The sequence below is a fragment of the Dermacentor silvarum genome, chromosome 1, assembly GCF_013339745.2.
Source record: "Dermacentor silvarum isolate Dsil-2018 chromosome 1, BIME_Dsil_1.4, whole genome shotgun sequence".
Lineage (NCBI taxonomy): Eukaryota > Metazoa > Arthropoda > Arachnida > Ixodida > Ixodidae > Dermacentor > Dermacentor silvarum.
In genome coordinates, this window is record NC_051154.1 from 142350558 (window position 1) to 142374512 (window position 23955).

At 46.4% G+C, this 23955-nt stretch overlaps 1 protein-coding gene across 1 annotated transcript in view; it reads left to right on the top strand.

Annotated features, from left to right (window-relative positions):
- Positions 1–23040, top strand: part of LOC119436159 (cyclic nucleotide-gated cation channel beta-3) — a 61340-nt gene extending 38300 nt beyond the window's left edge. Inside the window, exons 5-19 of the mRNA XM_037702924.2 lie at positions 2756–2883; positions 6458–6631; positions 7243–7451; positions 8172–8222; positions 9792–9878; positions 10000–10064; positions 10524–10649; positions 12126–12427; positions 15191–15288; positions 15378–15461; positions 15571–15689; positions 16329–16475; positions 17036–17171; positions 17944–18229; positions 21962–23040. Coding sequence (XP_037558852.1) covers positions 2756–2883; positions 6458–6631; positions 7243–7451; positions 8172–8222; positions 9792–9878; positions 10000–10064; positions 10524–10649; positions 12126–12427; positions 15191–15288; positions 15378–15461; positions 15571–15689; positions 16329–16475; positions 17036–17171; positions 17944–18229; positions 21962–22365 — 2416 coding nt within the window. The 3' untranslated portion in view covers positions 22366–23040. The remainder of the gene's footprint in view (positions 1–2755; positions 2884–6457; positions 6632–7242; positions 7452–8171; positions 8223–9791; positions 9879–9999; positions 10065–10523; positions 10650–12125; positions 12428–15190; positions 15289–15377; positions 15462–15570; positions 15690–16328; positions 16476–17035; positions 17172–17943; positions 18230–21961) is intronic.
- Positions 23041–23955: the final 915 nt, after the last annotated feature.

Below are 23955 nucleotides of genomic sequence, written 5' to 3' on the forward strand. Positions count from 1 at the left end.
GATCGAATGGAGTGCTCACATAATTGATATTGCAATAAAACGTGCCAAGTGTCTGAACGCGCTGGCTTGCACGCTGGAAACGCTTAAGGAAGTTCTATTCCGCCTACTAGGGCACGCGCCCGTGGTCCAATGGTTAGAGCAGGCTAGGGGTCCTCTGTTTGAATCCGGCCGTCGGACAATTTTATTTATGTTTATTTATTAAACATAATGTATAGAGGAGAGGAGAAGAAGAGAAATAGAAGGCAGGGATGTTAACCAAAAATGCGTCTGGTTGGCTACCCTACTCTGGGGCACGGGAAAGAGGGAATAGAAAGATGAGATGGAGAGAGGAGAGGGGGGGGGGGAGGAAGGACACGGTGAGCTCGCGCACGCACGCGGAGGGCCTGAGCAATTCAAAGGCGTTCACATAGGCCAGTCGTCCCTCAAGAAAGCACAACAGTGCCTTCACAGCTTTGTGGGCCGACGAGCGATGGGGACGGTCTTCAGGAGCACCTGCACGGACAATGGTCGATCGTCAATTCGTCGCAATGCGTTCGATAAAGTTTGTCTTTCCGACTCAAATCGATCGCAGTGACACAATAAATGTTCTATGTTCTCTTCGCTGCCGCAGACGTCGCACGTAGCACTTTCGGTCATTCCAATCAAAGCACAGTACGCCTTCGTGAAAGCCACTCCCAACCACAGCCGGTATAGAAGCGATGCCTCACGTCGGTGAATCCCGGGTGGAGGTCGGAGTTGAAGCGAAGGGTTCAGTTCGCGTAGCCTGGTGCGCCTTATATTTGGGGTGTTCCACTCTGTTAAAGAGAGCTTGCGTGCCAGGTGACGAAGCTGCCTTACAGCGTCTGTCCTGGAAAGAGGAATGGGAACGCTGTATTGTTCTTGATGTGACTCTCGGGCAGCTTTGTCAGCGAGATCGTTTCCACTGATCCCGCAATGGCCAGGTTTAGATTCGTAACAATGTATAGATTCGTAACATCACGGCGACCAGTGGTCCCAGGGGCACATACCAAGTTGCACATAGCGGACCACATTTTTAGGCTGTACTATCGCTGGGATTGGCCCACGGTAAGAGGCTATACAGACATACCCCATACGGAAAAGTGATGGTTACTCGCTAAGAAAATCTTTGTCTTAAAAAATATTTGTCATTCTACGCCTTTTTCGCCATTAGCCCTCCGCTATAGGTAAATATTTTTCGGGCTACGCTCATTTCACCTGTCCGACACATGCTTGGCTGCTCCGACCTTCAGGCCCAAGAGGCCTTGGTCGGACGAGCCCAAGCAGCGGCCGACGCCAATGGGGTCCCGTACTAGGGATCCCCACCTAGTATCTGTAGGGGCCGGGCCGTCCCCTTAAGAGGCGGTCCCTGCACACCTCTATATGTATTCTCATTAATAGATCCACTAAATGTTTTTACCACCACCACCACGCGACCTCACAAAACAGCGATATCTCACCACGTCAAAGTGACGTGTACTCAGTAAAGATGCATTACTATGCCGAACAAAGCTGAATTTTCTTCGGAATAGCCAGATAATGCCCCGTTCAAAAATTAATAAAAGATGGCTGCCCACCGATCGCTCGGGCACTGGATACTAGGAGTTGCGGGGAGAATGGATTTCTCTGCTTATAATAAAAATATTTGGGTGGCAGTATAACATTGTCGAGCCCTTCGACACGTATGACATCACCCTGCCAACTCTTCTTCGCTGAGGATTCATTTTACCGAAATCTTTAACCTTCCGTTGCACGCCGCCGCAATTATCGACCATCCATCTCAAGCTAAACGAGGGGAAGCAGACCAATTGCAAACGCCGACACCGCCCTAACCATCCGGTTATCTACTTTCACTGCGTTAGCTCGGACTCGGCCACCGAAAACCTCTCCCCTTGTGCGCGGTCCTCGCCTCTTGTCAGCCAAATAGATATGAAAAACCTCTCGATGTAGGCAATGCTATTTGCTTTCAAAGAAAATAAACGTGAGCTCGTATAAGCGAGGAGTGTGTTTTATTGGGCTGTTGAAACAATGCGTTGGGTCACTTATTGGGACAAAAGTGGGATAAAATCAGAATGGAATAGTTTTTCCGTCATACGGTCCCTGCATAACTTTTTTGTTAAATTTTTCAGTGGACTCCCAGTTATCGTTTTTTTTATTATTATTATTTACTGGTGTCTCTCTTAACTTTCGCCATTTGTTCTGCCCAATGTCTGCCACATTGTTGCCAACTTTAATTTTGACCAGACTTTTAATTTGTACACCGCTATCATTTTAGCCTCCTCGTGATCTCTGCGTCGTCTTCAAACTCTAGTACGAATTTGATAGTTTTTTATGGCTTTTCTCAATACCACAATTTCTGTAACTTGTTCAGTACATTTTTAAAGGCATCTTCTCTATTCAAATTTCCACCCTGATCCGACTTTCAGTTTCCTTACAGCAATCGTTTCAAACATTCCGGTGCGAGATTTCGAACGACTTCTTTTCACTGCTGCATTGATTCCACTACTTTACCATTTCACCTGCATAATAAACACGATGCCTTTCTGTATTTTTGTAAAGTTTCTTTCCGATCCTACATTTAGTTTGCTTATACTTGCCGCGGTCGCTTCCTGTGCACACACTTTTTTGCGAATGCTTTTCTCTGCACGCTTATGAATGATTATAGTAGCATTAAGAGCGTGGCGGTAAAAGCAACCGGGGAACAGGGACAAAAATTACCAGCTACGCAGCTGACATAACTCTCTCTGACTCTGCGCAGCTCCGACTCTGAAAACACGACGGCCTCTGAGTTCGTGTCAGAGAGGATACAGACCCTGGTGCGTGCCTTTTCTCACCGATCACAGCGAGTCAAGGAACGCATCGCAGAACCTCCTACGCCCAGCCCAAGTAAGCTTTCCATGTGCCCTCTACAGCTTTTTTGAATGGCAAGGTGTGCAAATGGCGGCAAATAACGATGGATTGAGGGTACACCACTCGCACTAGCAATCTGTATTGTGTCGCTGTGTGCTGTATCGTTCAGTTTCTCGTTGAGCTCAATTAAATGTCGTATGTACCTGCATTGTACACTAGCCAGTTCAACTATATTTAACGCGATGAATCACTATTCGCGTTCTTCTTGTTCCGCACATACTCAAGCAAGAGCTTCGCTGTAATGTAAGCAGGGTCGATAACAATAGCCTGAGGAAATGGCAAAATATAAATTTGTAAATTAAAAAATTATGGGGTTTTACGTGCCAAAACCAGTTCTGATTATGAGGCCCGCCGTAGTGGGGGACTCCGGAAATTTGGACCACCTGGGGTTCTTTAACGTGCACCTAAATCTAAGCACACGGGTGTTTTTCGCATTTCGCCCCCATCGAAATGCGGCCGCCGTGGCCAGGATTCGATCCCGCGACCTCGTGCTCAGCAGCCCAAAAAATATAAATTTGTATCTTTGTGCCTGGTTATAGAGGAGTTTGGTTGAAGAGGTAGAAGATAGTCTACTCCAGCTTCTCCATATTACTTGTAGATACAAGCAGGTATCTAACGCACAATTATTGTCAATATGGCGTGGTTCAGACGAGTACTATACACACTGGCCACTTATGTCGCCACTTATGAGTACCTTTTAGCCGCGACATGGTTTAACTGTAGAGCGCTCGAAATTTTCCAGCTTTTACATGCCCTTTCTTTCTTTCTTTCTTTCTTTCTTTCGTTCTGTCTTCTTTATCCACCAATAGCAACTTGTGTCTCCTTATGCATAGGCGGAAAGTTTTATCATTTTTCCGGGGGGGGGGGGGGGGGGGGACTGGGGTCCGACCAGCTTTCCGAAACCTGCTCATATATATATATATATATATATATATATATATATATATATATATATATATATATATATACAGGGTGTTTCAGCGAACACTTTCTAAAATTCTTAAAGGTTGCCTCTGGCAGATAGCACAATTCTAGTACATGAGCTGGTCTACTCAAAGAGGCGGACATTACTTGCACAAGAAATTGAAATGCATAATTAATTAATATGAATTCACTAATTAAGTTTTTAACTAATTACCTGATGACCCATATGGCAATTTACAAATTGTAGCCGTGGAGTTTGCAAGACGGATCCACTCGGAACGAATTCTCCGGATGACACCAGTTTCGAGATATTAATTAGGCCCTAACTTTGCGGAGAAATGCCATTGGCGTTCCAGTTAGGTTCTTAAAACGTCGCTTTTTGCAATGAAGCACAAAATTAACTGGAACGCCAATGCATTTCTCCGCAATGTTCGGGAATTAATATCTAGAAACTGGTGTCATCCGGAGAATTAATTCCAAGTGGATCCGTCCTGCGAACTGCACGGCTGCAATTTGTAAATTGCAATATGGGCCATCAGGTAATTAGTTAAAAAACTAATTATTAATTTTTAAATTAGTCGATTATGCATTCCAATTTTTTGTGCAAGTAATGTCCGCCTCTTCGAGTAGACCAGCTCATTAGCGAGAATTGGGCTATCTACCACACGCAACCTTAAATAAATTTGAAAGTGTTCGCTGAAACACCCTGTATATATATATATATATATATATATATATATATATATATATATATATATATATATATATATATACCTTCTGCTAACAATTTTCTCTGTCTAGCTTTATGGCGAAAGCAATTATATTGACAATTCAGGCAAATTGTCGCGGTGGTCGTCGCCGTGCTGTTCCGCATTAAATCCAAAAGCCATATACATGAGCGACCCATACCCTGTGGGTGCGGGAAAAAGCACGTAACAGTGAGCCGAAAAGGATGGTGGCTTGATGGCATTATTTCCCACGCGCTCAATATTCGGGTTAGTTGTAGGTCACGTAATAAAACGCGAATTGGAAGGAAAGAACGCGTCTTCTCCTCTAGCCCTGCCGTAACTGTGAATGTCTGTGCGTGGCTGACGCTTATGGGGCCCGCGTGCCATATTTAATTGTTGGTAATCAATGGTGGGTGCAATGATAAAGGGCGACCAGGGATGGCTTCTAACTTCATGCGCGCTGCCTTCCTTGCCGGGCTGTCTTTCTGCACCCCTAGTGTTGCAGAGTTAAAAAACAGAGGTCATCGCAGATCACTCACAGAGGCCGTCAGTAGTGGACATTAAAATAGGCAGATAATGATGATGAATCTAATTTTCAGAGTTGTGGTGAATCGCGCGGCTGCACGAACCGTTCGCCTCCGCTGCCGGCCGGCGTTCTTCACAATGCTTGCGTTGTGAAAGCGAGTGCTCGAGGTCATCCAGTGAGGTATTTACAGGTTTACATGGTCCGTGCTTACTATGTCCACTATGTTCACTATGCTTACTATTTTAATTTTAGGTGAATGTTTACTACAATTCATATGGCCACTATAACTAACGTATAGACTCGTGTAAGGGCCACACTTTTCTGTCGCGATTTTTACGAGTCTTTCATGGGACCGGGCCATTTGACCTCCTTTTTCCAACTACGAGTATGAAATCTGCCGTAAACCTCCACGATCGCCTCCTCCCGACATCCAGTAGCGACGCGAGAAAGTATGTTGCGCGCGACAATTCGCTGTTGAGCCCGATCAGAATCAACGCACGGAACGCGATTGCTTCTCGGTTGGATGCCTTTTTTTTATATATTGGCTGTCAAGTTATGCATGGTGCGGTCCCTTACACGGGTGCGATCCTTACAGGGTTTCACACGGTAAGAATCTTCCTTCGTGTAATTGTCTTCTACTTCGCTATCACTAATACTGCTTCGCCTTCCCGGCCAAACTACACTCTTTTATTTTTTTAGTACTTTGAGTCCGAGTATAAGCGCTGCTGCGCATGATCTCTATACTTCTGTTTATTCCCCAGAGCACCCCCCCCCCCCCCCGTAGTCGGCGCCTATGTCCTTATGACTAGTTTTCAAATTAATTTGAACACTGTGCTTTCATCCCCTCGAGTCGCTTTAGAACTATGTAATTTCGAAAGCTTGCTGAAGACAAGCTGTTTGCTCTAGCATTAAATAAAAATATGTTGTAACTACCCAGCACATTTTGTAACGCGCAGACCGCTCCAGTTTTTTACTCTGGCAAGAAGTCACATGAAAATTGACTGCTCATCGCAAGTTTATGGTCGCGCAAAAATCATTTTCGCCATGCATAACCAACTCGCCCAAATCACCACTTCGAATGGGTAGTTCGCGCTAGAGCTACATTCTTGTAACAATTCTTGCGCTCAGGGCTGGAGTTTGTTGCAGTAAACAGTTTCCATGTCTTCAGTTTTTCGTGTCACCTCGTTCACTGTGTGCGTCTCATTTCGACGTAGCGTCTAACTTTCAGAATGGAGGAAACGTTACCGTGTTACATTCTGACCAATGCTACATTTTCCAAGTAACATCTACATACCTACCGCAGCGCCACGTGCTTAGTCACAAGCATGCTTGTTCCTCGCCGCATAGAACAAAGCTCGTCTTCGCCACGCAGCCCCGCCGCCGGAGAAGCGCGAGGACTACGAGAGCCGGCTGCGGTTGGATTCGTTCGCACTCGTCGAAGACGTGCCTGCCGAGAGCCAGGCCGATTCGGAACAGTTCATCAGGATAGGATGTTGCTCTTTCTCTAAGAAGGCCTGTACTTTTCCAAGGACCATCGACCCTCAAAGTAAGTAGGACAACTGTGCACCGCAGAGATCAGTGTTGTTAAGTGCCTTGAAATGTGCGATGTCAGAGAAGTTTAATTCACGAAGCTTGTTTGCGAGGAGAACTTGAAGTTAGTAGCATTTTGAAAAGATATTTTTTGTAAGGCCAAGTGTCCGACTGGCACAGCATTTGTTTGCTTCACATAAATGTACTGCATTGTTTTACCGCCACGCTTCTTGAAGCTCAGCTTTTGTTTTAAGAGGAGCTAAAGTTGGTATTGACTCGTTGAGCACTAACAGCTCGGAGAACAACGGTGGACACCGTGAACCACAGGACAGTGTGCGTAACCACGAGTTCGTCTTGAATCACTGTGAGCTCGTCAGCTCAAGAAGAGTCACGTTTCGTGGCTTACGCTTGTTTCTGTGTGCATGGTGGGTTTCACCGGCATAATACGAAACTATACCCGTCATCAATAATACGAGAGCCCAGGTTCATAAAGAATGCATAATTTAGCGGGTTTTGGCATACGGTATATATCTCAGGACATAAGCACCTGAACCTACTCCTAGACGTGTGCGTTCCAACGACGCAAGTGACCGAACGGAATGCAGAAGCAAATTCCTTGCATCGCAGGCAAGCTGTACGTGTCATGGCAACTGGCGGTGAGCGTGTGCTTCCTGTACAACTGCTGGGCCATCTTCCTGCGCGCCGTGTTCCTGGAAGGCTCGCACGCCGACGAGGCCGGTTTCTTCGCCTGCGACTACCTGTCCGACCTGGTGTACCTGCTCGATATACTTCTATTCAAGTCGCGCATCAGGTTCCACTCCGCCGGCATGTGGGTGGTAAGCCCAGTAATGACTCGCGTATTTTATGTCAGCTATTTCACATGCTGCCTCAATTCTTTGTTTTATACAATGGGGAAGTAAATGGTATCAATTTTCATTAAAAACGGGAGATATATGTTGGGGGCCAGAAGCCGTGTTGACGGCTTCGAGACCAATTTGTATCTTAAGAGAACGTCTTGCTGGGATAGTTGGCGTATGAGTGAACATATGAAGCCTGGCGCAAAAACAGAAGAAAGAAGAAATGGCGCAGGCCGAACGGGAGCTATGATCATTTGTATCGCCCGTCGGATGCATCCGTGAGTGTTTATTTAGTTCCCTAATTGCTTTTCTTCTTTCTTGTTACTTTCTGCGCTAGTGTTCTCCCATTTACGCAGTTTTCTCGTTTTTTTTTTTCTCTCTCAGCCTAATGAAACACGGGTGTATTTATTATATTTTATGTCACCCTAGGTTCTTACATGTCTTTGACCCCGTCATCAACAGGAATAACTTTGACAAACCGGTTCTGCGCATTTCCGCAAAGGAACAATTTCCATTGATTTGTTTTTCTACTGCGGAGCTTTTTTTTTTCTGATAAACCCGTATACGTTTTCTTTGTAGCTTCGTGCTACGGCAATTTTCCCGTTTGGGAAAACCTTTAGTGCGGCCTTCGCTCGATAGAGTTGCCGCTAAGCATTTTCTGTGCAAAATTCACTACACGCATGTTTTTGTCTCTTGCAGGAAGATCCCAAACTCACCCGACGGAACTACTTCCGCAAGCTTATATTTAAGGTAACGACGTAAATTTTAAGCTTCTGCAATGTGTACTCTTAGATTGATCGAAAACATAAGCGTAATTTTGCGAGGGATGGGAATGTGCTTGTTTGTAGCCTTCGGAACGTGTGCTCCTTTTAGTCTGCTAAGAAGGTGCGGTGGAGGGAAGGTTCTTCGATCTGCCCGGAGGGCTTCTAGAATTGCCGATCGCGTTCTGAGTTCGTGTCTCTTCCATGGGTCGCTAGGGCGTGCGTCGAACATCCAGACACAAGCTCAAATTCGCCGCCTCTCTCGAACCACTCCGGGACTTCACTTGCTGGATACACTTGGGATACCCTCCTGCCCCGGACTAAAGGACACCGTGAACCTACCGCGTGAGCTCCGCGAACAAATAAGGATCTACCCCATCCTGAAGCACATGCACCCCGTACACAACACCGAAAGACGGCAATCCCGAGCAGAAGCCCTTAGGAGGCCGTGGGACGTCCAGGAAGACACATTATTATCAGCGAGGTCATGACGGCGACAGTCGTCGACTTTCAAGGCAATCTCCGTAACTGCGCCTCCACCAGTCTACTCTTAGAGACCACTGTTTTGTTTCCTCGGCTGGCTGTTCCACGAAAATGCTGAGCAGTTTGCTAAATTGCCAGCCATGTAGCGCAGCTACCTCGCCTGGGATATGTTCGCTTTCGTTTACGGCTTGGGCACGGCAGTACATGCAGGATTCTCTGTACACATTTAATTAACGATGCGTGGTTTAACCACTAGCGATGTCTTCGTAACTGATTGTTGCTTCTGATAACTTGCTTTCATCATAGCGTACTGAAACGGAGCTTTTCTTTCTTTTCTTTTTTTTCAATACTCTATTGAAGCAGCCTTGTTTCGAGCAACAACTATACTATAGTAGCCAACCTCGTTACTAGTTCCTTCATGGGTTCGTTCAGCCTTTTTTGTTTCGTGCTTGTGGGAAGTATCGAGCAGCGACGCGAGCAGAGTGATGAAATCATAGGATTGTCCCAACTAGACGTTCGCGCGATTTAAAAATCATAAGTGAAAAGTTAATGCGAGTAGCGTGAAAAACTAGTTAGGTTACTGGTTTTGATTCATGTTCTACTTCAACGCCTAACACGGGACGAGGGACTATAGAAAGAGAAACGAAAATCAAGTGCGCTAACATTCAACTGACTTTGTTATAAAAAAATGGCTGGAAACTAAACAGTACTGCGTGGTTCCTATGCTCACACAACAAATTACAAGCACCCAAAAAAAGAATTGATACAAGATAACGGGAATATAAAAAGGCTAATAATAATACGAATGAAACCAACTCGAAACACTCAATCTAGCTTGTTTCTTTTATGGTCAGGTTTTTTTGCTGTGTGTAATGACTAATTAAGAGTATAGCTAACCAACCATTAAATATTCACACAATTATCACTTCACCTGTTAAAGTTGGTTCGTGGAAAACCGAAAGAAAGGAATGCTTATTATGGTCTAACATTTGCGTAGCCATCCGTTATTTTTTTTTAACCATTTGGTCATTTAGTTGAAACCGCCAGTATAATCTGTCGATGCAACATCTTGCAGATGGACGTAGCTTCCCTACTACCCTTGGACATCCTGTACTACTTTTACGGCGTCAACCCACTGCTCAGGTTGCCGCGTATGCTCAAGGCAAGTGCCCATGTTTTATGCACATGCTGTGAAGACGCCGCCGACATAATATGGCGGCTTTCCAGACCCTGATCTCACTTTCTAATATATAATCTTATGCGCATGTGCTTTTCCCACCCAGATACAGACATTCTGGGAATTTTTCGACCGCATTGATGCCCTCGCCAAGTCGCCTTATGTGATCAGGCAAGTGTTTAATTCAGTCAGACACATACGAAGTAAAGACACTGTTTCGTACGAGTTTATGACGCTCTGACTCTCGAAGGTGTAAAACAGCGACGTAATCTTTGGGCAGAAAAATAAATGCAAGTACAATATGAGTATTAGATTTGTCAACAAGGATATGTTGTTTTTTTTACTCCATATTGTAGACTTAATTATTATTGTGCGGAGAAACTTTCGGCACAGAACGACTCTAGTTGCAGTAAAATAGGTAGCTAGTGCACGAATATTTGAGAGTGTTAATAATATTTTTTCAAATAATTTGTTACATTTCTCGTCATATTGGCCAATGCTGAAGTGTCATAGAGTTGTTCCGTTTACGACTGTGAACAGAGCGTGAGCAAGGTTTTGCTAAACATGCAGGGTCATTTTAATGCTGGCAGTTGTTCTTGGGGTGTGATAGGGTTTCTAAAATCATTTCAGGGTGTTGCGAACGCTTCTTTACATGATGTACCTGATCCACCTCAACACTTGCGCCTACTATGCCATCTCCAAGTACGAAGGCATCGGCTCCAATCAATTCGTCTTTCAAGGCGGAAACAAGACCGCGTGAGTACATTTTACAAGAACTGCACCTTGCCTGTCCGTACGCGGTTACCGCCATTTTGAAGATATTCATTTTATTTTCCATTCTTCTTTACTGTTCGCTCATCATCCGTCGCGCCGAGTGGCCGATCCCGGCGATAACGGCGGTGCTACGCTGTCCGAGCCAATGACGAAGGGCTAGAGAACTGGAGAATGAAATGGATCGTTACAAAACACGACTGCCAAATGTGCAACACAGACGATGTTCAGGATACTTCTTGTTGAGCTAGTTTGTGAAACATAGCTATTATAGGAGGAGCGCAAATTAACACACGTATACAGACGAAGTAGAAGGAACGAACCCGAGGATGTTGGCGGCCATTTCAGCCCAAGATAACTTTGCACTGGCGGCACAAGTGGTGAAGTTTATGCGAAGTTTAGACAGAGCACAAGCAGGCATCATAATCTGGGACTGCTCACTTCGGTTGAATTCAATTTTATACGTACAAGCATAATGTGAGCATCGGCGTATCTACCACTTACTGCCAGAAGTGGGGGGTCAAAGTGGGCTATTTGCCCCTCCACTTTTTAAATCGGGCACTGTCGGCTGCGCTGTGGCAAATCCAACAAAACAACAGGTGACGCTAAGCTTTCTTTCAGAATAGCACCCACGTAATTTTTTTATATATATAGGTATACCCTGATTAGGCATCGAGGCTTTTCTTTCAGGCCTCGCCACCACGCGCTGTAGCAGATGACGCTCGGACGCGCCTTGCACGCCTGCATTTCTACATAAATTGGTTTTTCGGAGTGTGAAAGAAGCCCGCGAATACACGCAGAATTGCCGCGCGACCGGCCGCTCAAGGCACTTTGCCTGTATTCGTGAGCTTCCTTCACGCTCGGAAAAACACTTTTATGTAGCACGTATTGAGCAACAGAAAGCTGTATCGGGAGTTTTTCATGTTGCTCTACAACTTTCTCATTGACACTTTGATAATTAGGACGGTACTGCTAGTGTTCGATAATTAATTACAATTACATAATTAAATCTCAGTAACGAAAAAAATTACGTGCGGCTACTACACTGTACTGGAAACAATACGCACTAGGTTTGCTTCGCGTAACGCCGTTCCTGTTTTTTTTTTTTTTAATAGTGCTGCGTGGTAGCTGGGACACCCTGTATATAGTACATCATATAGTACTATACTGGAACAGGTCGCACAGAAAAAAAAAGAAAGAACTGAAAATTGAACATACATAAACAAAACTTAACGCGACAGAAATTTTAATGAGCAACAACTAGCTACAGAAAGCAGGCAGCATGCAAAACGAATTGCGTATTCGACTTTATAATGAATATAATGAACGCAAATTCCCTTCATGTGATTAGATTGACGATGCATTTATGCCTGCACGCAATGAATTCGATAACGAGGTCCAGTGTAAAATCTGCGACATGTAGCCGCTGGTGGTCCGAGCTTGCGCATCCTCCTTGCGCAGGTACGTGCGCTGCTTTTATTTCGCCTTCAAGACGGCCACGTCGATCGGGAAGAACGCGAAGCCGAGCAACGAGCTGGAGTACGCGTACATGACGCTCTCGTGGTTGCTGGGCGTCTTCCTGTTCGCCTTCCTGATCGGCCAGGTACGCGATATTGTGGCCACGGCCACGCAGGGCCGCACACAGTGCCGCCAGGCGGTCGACGCCTGCGTCCGACACCTGCGCCGCCTCGGCCTGCCTGATGACCTGCAGAGGCGCGTCCGCCTCTGGCTTAATCACACCTGGGCACAGAAGAAGACCCTCGGTGAGCAACGGTCGCGGACCCCACCTGTGGGGTGGTTTATCTGCTTCCATTGCCTCTCCGTTTTTACGATTCTCCATCCGTAAAGGCTGACTACGCTTCAGTTCTCCTATTCTTTGCTTGACCTCACATAGTTTTGGTTTCTTAGGTAGAAACGCAAAAATAGTTCATTACAGACATTTGCATAAGCATTTAAAAAAAGAAACGATAGGTGGGAGCAGGGGGGGGGGGGGGGGGGGGAGGATATCACAGGCGCAATATCATACCGTCAGGGGCCTACTATTTCGCAGAAGTAGGCATTGAGAAAGACGTGTTGCACGGCTCCACTTCCATGGCTCCGTCGCATGAAAGGTAGTGCGCACGTGTCCCAGAATGCTTCGCTACCTTAGAGACACCCGTTATTCGCCCCCTTAAATGTGAGCTTTCTAGTACACCAGATGAAGAATTCAACATACTATCCAGTTATTCACTGCCGAACTTCAAGGTCATTCCGTCCTACATTATTTGCGTAATTGAAAAATGTACATAACGGGATTTAAGTTGACGAATAATGTCTTTCTTTTTGTTATTGTTAACAGAATTTTTAAAATCACCCATGGCTTGTAGCACAACTGTACTTCTCGATCTAGATCACTCACAGAAGCGGATATTATTAGCACGAGAAAAATCAACATGAATATTTCACTAATTAACAAATTTTAGTAATTAGTTTTTAAGCTTTACGGCACATATTGCAATTTACGAATTGTAGTAGCTGCTGACTTCGAAAATCACATCCGCTTAGAATGAGTTCTGAGGATGACACCAGTTTCGAGATATTCATTCCCAATGCGAGCGACGAAATGCATTGATGTTCCAGTAACATTTGAGTTTCAGTGCATAAAAATACGTTTTCTTAAAGTAGTAACTGGAACAAAACTGCATTTTTTTACTGCAATTTGGACTGCGCTTATCTCAAAACTGGTGCTAGTTTCAACACTCTAAATGGATGTACCTTGTGAAATCACTGGTTTCAATTCGAGTATTGCAATATGTGTGCTCTAATATAATTAGTTCTAAAGTTAAGTTGTACAATTTTGTTAATTAGTCAGTTATTCATTTTGGTTTTCTGTGTGCGTGCGTGCGTGCGTGCGTGCGTGTGTGTGTGTGTGTGTGTGTGTGTGTGTGTGTGTGTGCGTGCGTGCGTGCGTGCGTGCGTGCGTGCGTGCGTGCGTGCGTGCGTGCGTGCGTGCGTGCGTGCGTGCGTGCGTGTGTGTGTGTGTGTGTGTGTGTGTGTGTGTGTGTGTGTGTGTGTGTGTGTGTGTGTGTGTGTGTGTGTGTGTGTGTGTGTGTGTGTGTGTGTGTGTGTGTGTGTGTGTGTGTGTGTGTGTGTGTGTGTGTGTGTGTGTGTGTGTGTGTGTGTGTGTGTGTGTGTGTGTGTGTGTGTGTGTGTGTGTAAGTAATGTCTGCCTCTTTGAAAAAAAGCTTAAGTTATGGGTTTATACGTGCCAAAACGACTATCTGATTATGAGGCACGCCGTAGTGGGGGACTCCGGATTAATTTGGACCACCTGGGGTTCTTTAACGTGCACCTAAATCTAAGTACGTGGGCGTTTTCTGCATTTTGCCCCCATCGAAATGCGGCCGCCGTGGCCACGATTCGATCCCGCGACCTCGTGTTCTGCCTCTGAGTAATCCAGCTAAATAAGTAGATTTGTGCTATATATCATAGACAATCTTTTTTTATTCTGTTAACGTGAAAATAAAACACTCGATCGGTAAGAAATATAATCGGAATTAAATCGTGAATGTAAACGGATATTTATAAAAAAGACAAGTACGCACAAACCCCCCCCCCCCCCCCCCTTTCAGATAAATACTAGAAAAACACTAAACAAGGCAAAGAACAACAATTTCTGCCTATCTAAAGCTGAAAAAGGAAACGAGTGTCATTGTTTAATAGTTCTGTTTTTCACAAGCTCCCCCTTCGTGCTAAGGTGCAACGTTTTTCTTTCTTTTTTTTTCTTTACTCCACGTATTACAAGGCAAGTGGAAATAAATTACAGTTAGGACTTAACAGAAACAGATGTCGGCATATGGTAAAGTGCTCCTGCCTCCAGATATACAAAGGAATTTCAGCTGTCAACTTCTTTTGGGAAGCATACCCTAGCTTGTTGGTTAAAGGAAACACGCACGCACATACCATTAAGCACCTCTCCCAACGTCAACTGTACGTGCAAAAAGGAGCGTGGCATGTTTCCACTTCCAGGCGTGCTAGCTGAACCAACTGTATCTTATGCGAATCTAGTCAACCAGTCAGCCTGAAATTTGCCCGCCGCGCTCGTGTAAAGGATAGCCGGCCGAGTTGAGTGAGTGTCGAGCGAGGCTTCCAGCGCCACACTGCATGGGGCAGCCTGGCATTCAGCTCGACCCATTTGAAACGTTCCTGTAAACGCGGGCGGGTCGGGTCACCGTTCGCCGTCAAAGAACAGGACGCAGTACTCGCGCGCTCTACGCTCTCGGCCCTGTGCAAGCTGGATTGCGGTCATGTAAACGCTGTCAGGTCAGGCTGCTCAAGGCCGATTTCTGACTCGAATTACTAAAGTCGGGCGTTGAATGCAGTATTTGTTTCCACGTTGAATTCCTGCTTACGTCGTTTCGTTTTACCTTACTTGACGTTGGGCAAACGGAAAAGTCGCTCGTTTCTAAATTCAGTGCTCTATGAACTTGTGATACCAAGCCAAGACGACATATAAATAACTTTGCACTGTTCTCTTTTGAGCGCAGACGAGAACTCCATCTTGGCCACGCTCCCTAGAAAAATGAAGACCGACATCGCCATAAGCGTCCACTACAACACACTGGCCAAGGTTCAATTTTTCCAGGTTAGTGCGGCCGGTCCAGTGAAGCAGTTCTGCTTTCGCCAGCTCAAACCGATAATATATCTCACATCTTTCTTTTCTAATTTGCGCAGGACTGCGAGCGGTCAATGCTGCGAGACTTAGTGCTAAAACTGCAGTCGGTTCTCTTCCTTCCTGGTGATTACATCTGCCGCAAGGTGTGCTCGCTTTTTGTGTTCGGGCCTCTACACGCGCTTCTTTCTTTGTATCTTTTCTCAGCTCTGTTTCAGTTACATGACATGTAACATTTTTTTAAATTATTCTCAGGGAGAAATCGGTGTGGAAATGTACATCGTCAATAAAGGGGTCATCCACGTCATCGGAGGAGAAAACAACAACGTTGTGCTCGCAACGCTCACCGAAGGCAGCGTGTTCGGGGAAGTGAGGTAGGAGCAGTGTAGAGTTCAATCGGCAGACTTAAGGGTCCTTAATATTGCTGTAGTGTACGCTTCACCGAAGAAAGGAGCTGGAAAAAAAAAAAACACTGGAGCCACATTGCGAAGTCCCGTATTGCCTTCTTGCAAAAGCCCAAAGTCAGTGTGAGAGACGCATTATATGCAGGCGAACTTCTGTACAGGAGGCTGCAATTTTCAATTACTGCTCATAGCTCTGCTGAAAGAATGCGTGAGTAATTCCCGGAAGAGTCAGCTCTTTCATGCAGTCGATATTTCGGCTGCTGCTGCTGTTCTGGCGGATACCTGGGCAGGCCCTATCAGCGAAAAACACAGCTGGTTGCTGATTTTAGTACTCTGCCAAAATAATAACAGTGCATCACTTAGCCTCCTATATGAAATTTTCAGCTCCTGTCCTGGTGATACTTAGTGGAAACATTACTTTTTGCGGTAATACTCGCACATGTAGTACATGGCCTCAGTGTTCTGTGAAATATACACGGACTCGACCAAAATAAGTCTGTTTCATGCAATAGTTGATTATGTGTAATTGTTCGAGGCGTGCTAAAGAGTGCTTTTTGGATGGCGGAATTGCAAGCACTCGTAACGCGGTGCCTTTCTTTCGTTTCCCAGCCTCCTCGGGCTACCCGGCTTCAATCGGCGCACTGCTGACGTGCTCTCGGTGGGCTTCTCGAACCTTTTCGTACTCAGCAAAGACGATCTAAACGACGTCCTGCACGACTACCCTGACGTCGAGGCCATGCTTCGCCGCAAAGCCAAGTGAGCTCACCGTAATCAATGCATTATCTGCGTCTGTTCGTGTTTCTCCCCCAGAGAAAACATCATGTGCATGAATGCACACGGCCGCTTAGCTGAAGCTACTACGGGTGTTTCTAAATGTAATACGCGTATATTTCTCCCCTGCAGAGTTGGCGTGCCTGTACGGATAGCTCGATAGCATTTTACATTGATTCTCCTCACGTTCTTGTAGCGTTCACAACACTACTAGTTGCGTGACACACCTGCCGGCTGAAAACACAAGAGGAGGCAATGTAAAAGAGACAAGGGAGATTAGAAGTCGTATACAAGATGTCGTAGCTCCACCAGTCTATTTAATGGAATTTTTATTTTCTCTCTCTCTCTCCTTTATCTTTCTATACCGCACGACATTTGTTGTTAGTGCATAAGCCCACGCTGCTCAGTACTTTTATTATGCAATGACTGGTACTCTCTGTCAACTTAACAAGAACGCACGATTCTGACGACTTTCACGGGATCTCATTCAGTCGGGTAATAGCAAACAAGCGCGAGCACCTGCAATGTCTACCATGTGTCCGCAGGAGTCAGATGATGAAGAACAAGGCGTCGAACGAGAAGACGCTGGAGAGAAAAGCGCGGCGCATCCAAGCCGAGCCAATTATTAAGACACCTCCGGCCAGGCCCAAGACGCCCAAACTGGTGCAGACAGTGTTGCAGGTGGGTTTCCGGGTCTCAAGAGTATCCGTCATCACTTCGTACATCAAAGTTTTTCACGCTCGCAAAAAAGTAAAACTACGACATAAAACTGTGATGACTAAATTATCACGCCGGACGTACGTTCAAATCGTCGAATGAAGAGAAACTTAGTGATACATGTTTATTCAGCATTCTCTATAATCTTCGCATTCGTAATTTGCCTTGCACTGCATCTTTATCTACCTCAGCTACCCGTACATAGTGGCGTTTTCTCGAGGATACGTTATATCTAGTTACTATAAAAGCCTTTCTTTTTTGCCGTGTAATGTCTACTGTGTGTGAAGATACGTGCTCAATTAAACGGAGAGGGAAGATAACGTAAGGTTGGCCTTGCTTAACAAAACATGTCCCAAAAGAAAAGCACGCAATTTAGGGATTAAGCATCATTTGTGCATTCGGCAACTAATAGTAATAACAATATCAGAGAAACGCTAACAGAAAATACCAAGTATATAGAATCGATGTAATTACTAAACCTTCAGAGCACAAGTCTGGCGTACTCAAATAACAGCAGCACTTACCATGCTGCAATAAAGCCGGTTTCCATCTTACTGCTCCTGTAAAGGGTGCACCGCTGCGTTGCCTCTTTTAGTGCGGACAAGCCACCCCGCAGGGTTTTTTTCTGGCGATGGCACGTAAAATTGCCATCTGGCTCAATCTATCACGCTCGCCGCTAGGCTGCAGGCTGCAGGCTGCCGAGCTTCACTTGGCGCGTTCTTGGCACGTTGCGCAGGTACTGCGGCCGGAGTCGAAAACCGGCTCAGCCCTTGCGAGGCGCGTTTTCGGCGGCCGCGCGAGCCAGCGGCCTACAAGCGGCAGCGAGTCGGACAGCAGCAGCAACTCGAGCGAGGCCATGGGGCGGCCCACGACACTGAGCTTTCGCGATGAAGACGGCGTGGAGATGCGCGTGGACACGTACCACGATGTGACGCAGAACGCGCTCACCCTGAGGGCAACCTCGGCGTCGGGACTTCGCGTCCCGCGCTCGGTGCCACCGCGCTGCAAGAGCTCGCCCGCAGGTGAGTGCGCGAGCTCGGAACAGTGCTCGTTCTCCTGATGCCCTCCTCAAGCCTCAACTCTTTTGTGGGAGCCACCCAGACTTCTGGGGAGGTCCCCCTGCCAAGGACTGAGCGAGCACGGTGCTGCTGCTTAGCTTGTGTAATGAGGGGAACCGTCGTATTTATCATACCACGGCCAATGGCTAGTGCTCATTTGTACCGATTCCTTGGCGGTTGTGGCGTTCAGCGACCGCACCTCAGTACTTGTTGTTCAGTTACTGTGCGCGCGTTCGGGGGTATTGTAGGTACCCCTGAACGAATTAGAAAACACCAATAATTGAAATGCCTTACTCAGGAATGGAGCCTCGACGTCTATACGTAAAGTGTTGGCTCTTCAGCTGTACGTAGACTCAAAATAGAAATCTAGCGAAAGCAGGACGCCACCACGAAAACATAGCAGCCATGCAAGGCGAACTTCGTACGCGCGTGTCAGTTCATGCGATCGAACTCTCAGTTGACGCATGACACAGCACGGTACCGAACATAATGAAACAACAAAGTTTGTTTATTTTCAAGTGGAGAGAAGTTGAGCTGCGACCGTACGCATTTGTGACGTTAGAATATAGCGCGAAGATTTAAGCACCTTATATATATATATATATATATATATATATATATATATATATATATATATATATATATATATATCAACAAAAATTTACTAATGAACTTCTTAGTTAATTACTGTACACGACACATATTGCAATTTCCGAATTTTATCTGCTTGAAATTAATTTCCAGGATGACACGAGTTTCGAGATGTTTCCCAAAGTGTGGGACGAAATACATGGGCGTTCCAGTTGCTTTTGTGCTTCAATGTATAAAACAGCATTTTGGTAAAAAAGTAATGGAACAACTGTGCATTTTTACGGCGAGTTTGATGGCGCATATCTCCAAACTGCCGTCATTCTGGAAATTCATTCCAAGTGGATACGCCTGACAAGCTCACCGGCTGCAATTCGTAATTGCAATATTGTCGCAAAGTAATTAACTAAGAAGTTAATTATAGATTTTTTGTTAATTAGTTGAATATGAGTTTCGATTGCTCGTGCTACTAATTTCCGCCTCTTCGAATAACCCAGTTGAACGAAAATAATTGTGCTACCTGCCACAGGCGATTTCTAAAAATTTCGTAAAACTTAAAAATGAACACCCTGTATATTGAATTGAATTCTGCGGTTTCCGTGCGAAAACCACGATTTGATTATGAGGCACGCTGTAGTGAGGCACTCCGGATTAATGTGCGCCTAATGCACGCGACACGGGCGTTTATTGCATTTTGCCCCCACCGAAATGCGGCCGCGCCGTGGCCGGGATTCGATCCGCGACCTCGCGCTTAAGGCGATCCACACGATGGACTAAGTCCGCGGGCGATCGGTCACGTGATGCGACGTCACGTTCCCCGCGTTCCGGTCCGGCGGACCACACGGCGAACCGCCATAGCAGACGACAGAGCGGACCAACCAGCTACACTCTCGGCCACAATGCTGTCGACTCACCAAACTCGCGAATCCATGCCAACCCCTCGCGACCACGCTAGCCACCGTACCCACGCCGCGCATGTATCGCGCATTGGAGTCGTCGAAATGGAGGCGGAACAGAAGCTTCGTTTGGCCGCGGAAGGGCGGATATGAAACGACTGGCTTTTGCTGAGCCGAAAACTTCGGATTTGGCTGAAGGCACTGTGTTGCCAGACAACATTCGTTGGCTACGCTAAAATCGCTGTGGTCTGCATGCGGTCCGCCGTCAAAACTGAAGAGGGAAATGACTCGGCGAATTGTTAGACCGCGAGGTTCCAGGTCTTGCGCGGACCAACGGTGGTCTGCACGAACTGGTGACGTCCTATCACGTGATACGCAGACCGCGGTTCAAAAGAGCAATTGGGTCCGTCGTGTGGATAGGCCTTTAGCAGCGCAACGCCATAGCCACTGTGGTCCTTATACACCGCTGAGGGTTCTTATACAGGGTGTCCCAACTACCATGCACCGAGATTTAAAAACATGCAAATGCCACGTAGCTGAACAGAACCAAGGTAATGTTTGCCGTCGCTTGGAGATACTCAGATAATTTTAAAGCGAAAGCTTTATTACGGACATCGAGCCGAGTTTCGCCGTCGCCAGCAATTTGACCTTCATTTGACCGCAGCTGCGCCGTAGCCTTGGCAAAGCATCATGTGACTCTCCGTGCCGAGCTCAGCCACCGCCGCCGGCTTGGCGCATGCGCTCTCCTAAACTGGGTCGCCGCCTGACCAAGTGACTCACCGCGCGCCTGGCTAAGCAAAATGCCGGAAGTGGGATCACAACCGCAGACAAAGGCAGGCTTTGGACGAAAAAAAAAAGGGGAAAAAAACAAGCTTTCGCTTTGCATATCTACTGTTAGCTGAGCTAAGCCGCAGCAATTTTTTTGCATTCCGCCTAATTACGTAATTTATCCTAATTAATTAATCAACTTCTCAAATATTATAATTAGATTAAAAGTGTCAATGAAAAAATTGTAGAGAAACATTAAAAACGCTTGATACAGCTTTCTGTTGCTCAACAAGTGCTACATAAAGGTGTTCTTCCGAGTGTGAAAGAAGCCCGCGAATACACGCAAAGTGCCTCGAGCGGTCGGTCGCGCGGCAATTTTACGTGTATTTGCGGCCTGTATCGTACAGCGATACAGCCCGCGTATCGATACAGCCAACTGTACCGATACAATTGTACAGCGCGAACAGAAAGCTGTATCGGGCGTTTTTCATGTTGCGCTGTACAATATTGTCATTGACACTTTTAATATAATTATAATATTTGAGAAGTTGATTAATTAATTAGGATAAATTACCTAATCAGGCGGAATGCAAAAATAATCTGAGTATCTCCAAGCGACGGCAAACATTACCTTGATTCTGTCCAGCTACGTGGCATTTGCATATGTTTAAATCTTGGTGCATGATAGTTGGGACACCTTGCATATCTGGCATCTTTGATGCCTTCAGGTAGCATTTGTGGATTTATTGACCAGTTGCCTTCATCCAAAAAGTTCACGTAGACGTGATGCCTGCAGCAGAAAGGATGTTCCACATCCGCCGCCAAGGCCGTGAGTGCTGGCGCTGGCTAACAATCCCAGCGTTAGTTCTAGTAGATAAACATGAATACCCTAGAAAGTGGATGGGAAAACGGCGCCGCATGCGTAATGGGAAGACGTGGGTTCGTATCCCATCTGCGGCCAGTTGTTTTTTCATTCACCTTCATTACCATTTTATTTATTATTTCTTTAATTCAATTCAGAACTACAAGTACTTTCCCCTACATGTGCTGTCCTTGCATGGTGTCATTGTTTGATGGCTTCTTATTATATATATATATATATATATATATATGTTTGATGGCTTCTTATTATATATATATATATATATATATATATATATATATATATATATATCAATGAGCAATGCAGGGGTATCTTGCCTTAATGCACTCTTTTTTTTTTCTAGCTGTCCCAACAGTAGTATTCCGACCAAGTTCTGTTTATAGTTAGAGCGTTTTGATCGACGACACATATGCACATGTGATTGTCATGTTACTCTTGTGAGCACAGGTGTCGTTCTAATTCTCGTCTTCGTTCTGGTGTGTTTGCGTTACGGATGCGCGCGAGCTTCCAGTCATGCTCTCACACGCATCAGCGGTCTCCCAATGTGCCTTCCTTGCGCAGTTATACGGCATCCGGAAGAGCGGCGACCAGAACGACCTACCCCACTGATGCGGCGGCCGCGGCCATCGCCGCTGGTGCTGCTCAGCCGCTGCCTAGGCACCGACAGTCCGGAGTCAGTGCGCCGCCACTGGCGACCGCTAACGGCACGAAGCCGCGTGACGCCGCTGACGCCGCCGTTGCCGCACGACCTCGCCGCCACAGACGGGCCCGTCAGCGCCGTCAACGACGAGGCCGCGGCGCCGCAGCGGCACAGTGGTGACTCGGCGCCATCATCTAGGGCGAGTCTCCGGTCCGCGTCGCTCTCGGGCAATGAGCTCTCCGACAAAGACGAGTTCCAGCTCGTGTCGCCCGGCTTCCCGTCCAGCTCATCGCCTAGCTGGACGTTCGAAGAGCCTCCGTGCTAGAGGGATGTCATGACAACACCACAGCTTGCTGTTGAGTTACTCGAGCAACCCGCGAATTAGAAGGTCCACTTCCACAAGGGAGCCGCAGTGTCGCGCCGAAAACATCGTCAATGCTGACGGCTTTCTCTGAGCAGAAGACGCATAGGCACAGCGGCCAAACTATCTGACTGGCAGAGACATTACCGCAGAATTTCGTCGTCCTTCCGGGCGCAGAAGGTTTGCCATGGCGCAGCGGGTTCGCCACGGATGTGCATACCCAACATCCTTCTTGTTTTCACTCACATTCTGCAAGAAAGATAACGCGCGGGTGACTTCGGTCTAAGCGACGAACCAATGGCGACGCAACTCTTTAAGGTCATAACGCCAGTTCTTCTCGTTGTAGCGCGGATACTAATTTATCGCGAAGCGCGCTGAATAGCATCAAATATCGAACATAAGATTCAGTCTCCGCCAGGCATACATTGGAGAGCGAGGCCACATAGGAAACAGCAGATCATGTTGACCGATGTACCTGAGCGTTGAAGCAGACACTTGCGACGGGACGTACTACTACGAGGAGACTGAGCGAGACAGGTAGATATATAGCCCTGTACATTTATTACTAGCCATGTATAATATTCCAATCGAAGCACAATGTGGGGCCATCATACCAGTGGCGTAGCCAGAATTTTTTTCTAGGGGGGGGGGGGGGGGGGTGCACCCACTAGGGGTGTTAGTATGCGGCCTGAGCAGGCCGCATACTAGCGTAGAAATTTCGGGAGGGGCACTTGCCCGGTGTGCCACCCCCTGGCTACGCCACTACATCATACCCGTGCAGCGGTGTCTTCACGAGCACGCTAAACCGTTGTGTCCATAAGTTTCTACACTGTACAGTTCATCCATTGAGGCGCCACAGCAGCTTTAGCTGCTTTTCAATGCAAAAGCCAAATACCTATATTAGCGCAGATACCCGTAATAGAGTACTTGCAGTGCAAGGCCAACGCCTTTCCCTTAAATGTAGCGTAAATAATAAAATAAACACCCTTTACGAATCGCGCCGAAAGTTCCCACTTTTGCGGTTGCCTTACTCATTTAGTAGTTACTTGCACCATCCATTTAACAGTTGCACTCAAGTCTGTTACCGATAAGTACCGGTGCATTATTTAAAAACACTTTTCCGCACGTAACTTGCGTATTGACAGCCCTTCCGTGCATCCATATTGCGTGACTGTTTCCAATATCTTTCCGCGCATGAAGGCAATACATGCAGCTGCACAGTACTTGCGTAGAGTTGCGTAGTCTGTGTTCTTGGTAGGCTCCCACCATGTGCCAAAATGCTTTACACGTGTTCTCGCAAGCTTCAGGGCGTACTGTACAAAAAAATTTGAGAGCTACGTGTAGAGGTAGATTTGTAACTTGACGAGGCCATGATCAGTCAACTGAGTCTGATGGCTGAAAGGCTGGAACCAGTTTGAGACTTCTGGCGGTGTCGGAGGTACCGCGATAAATGCAGTGCTTAAATGAAGTTACCAGTTCTAGAACCATGGAACGATGTTCAATCAATTACCGAAAGATGTCTTCGCAGTTACATAGCAGAAGTTAGAAAACCTG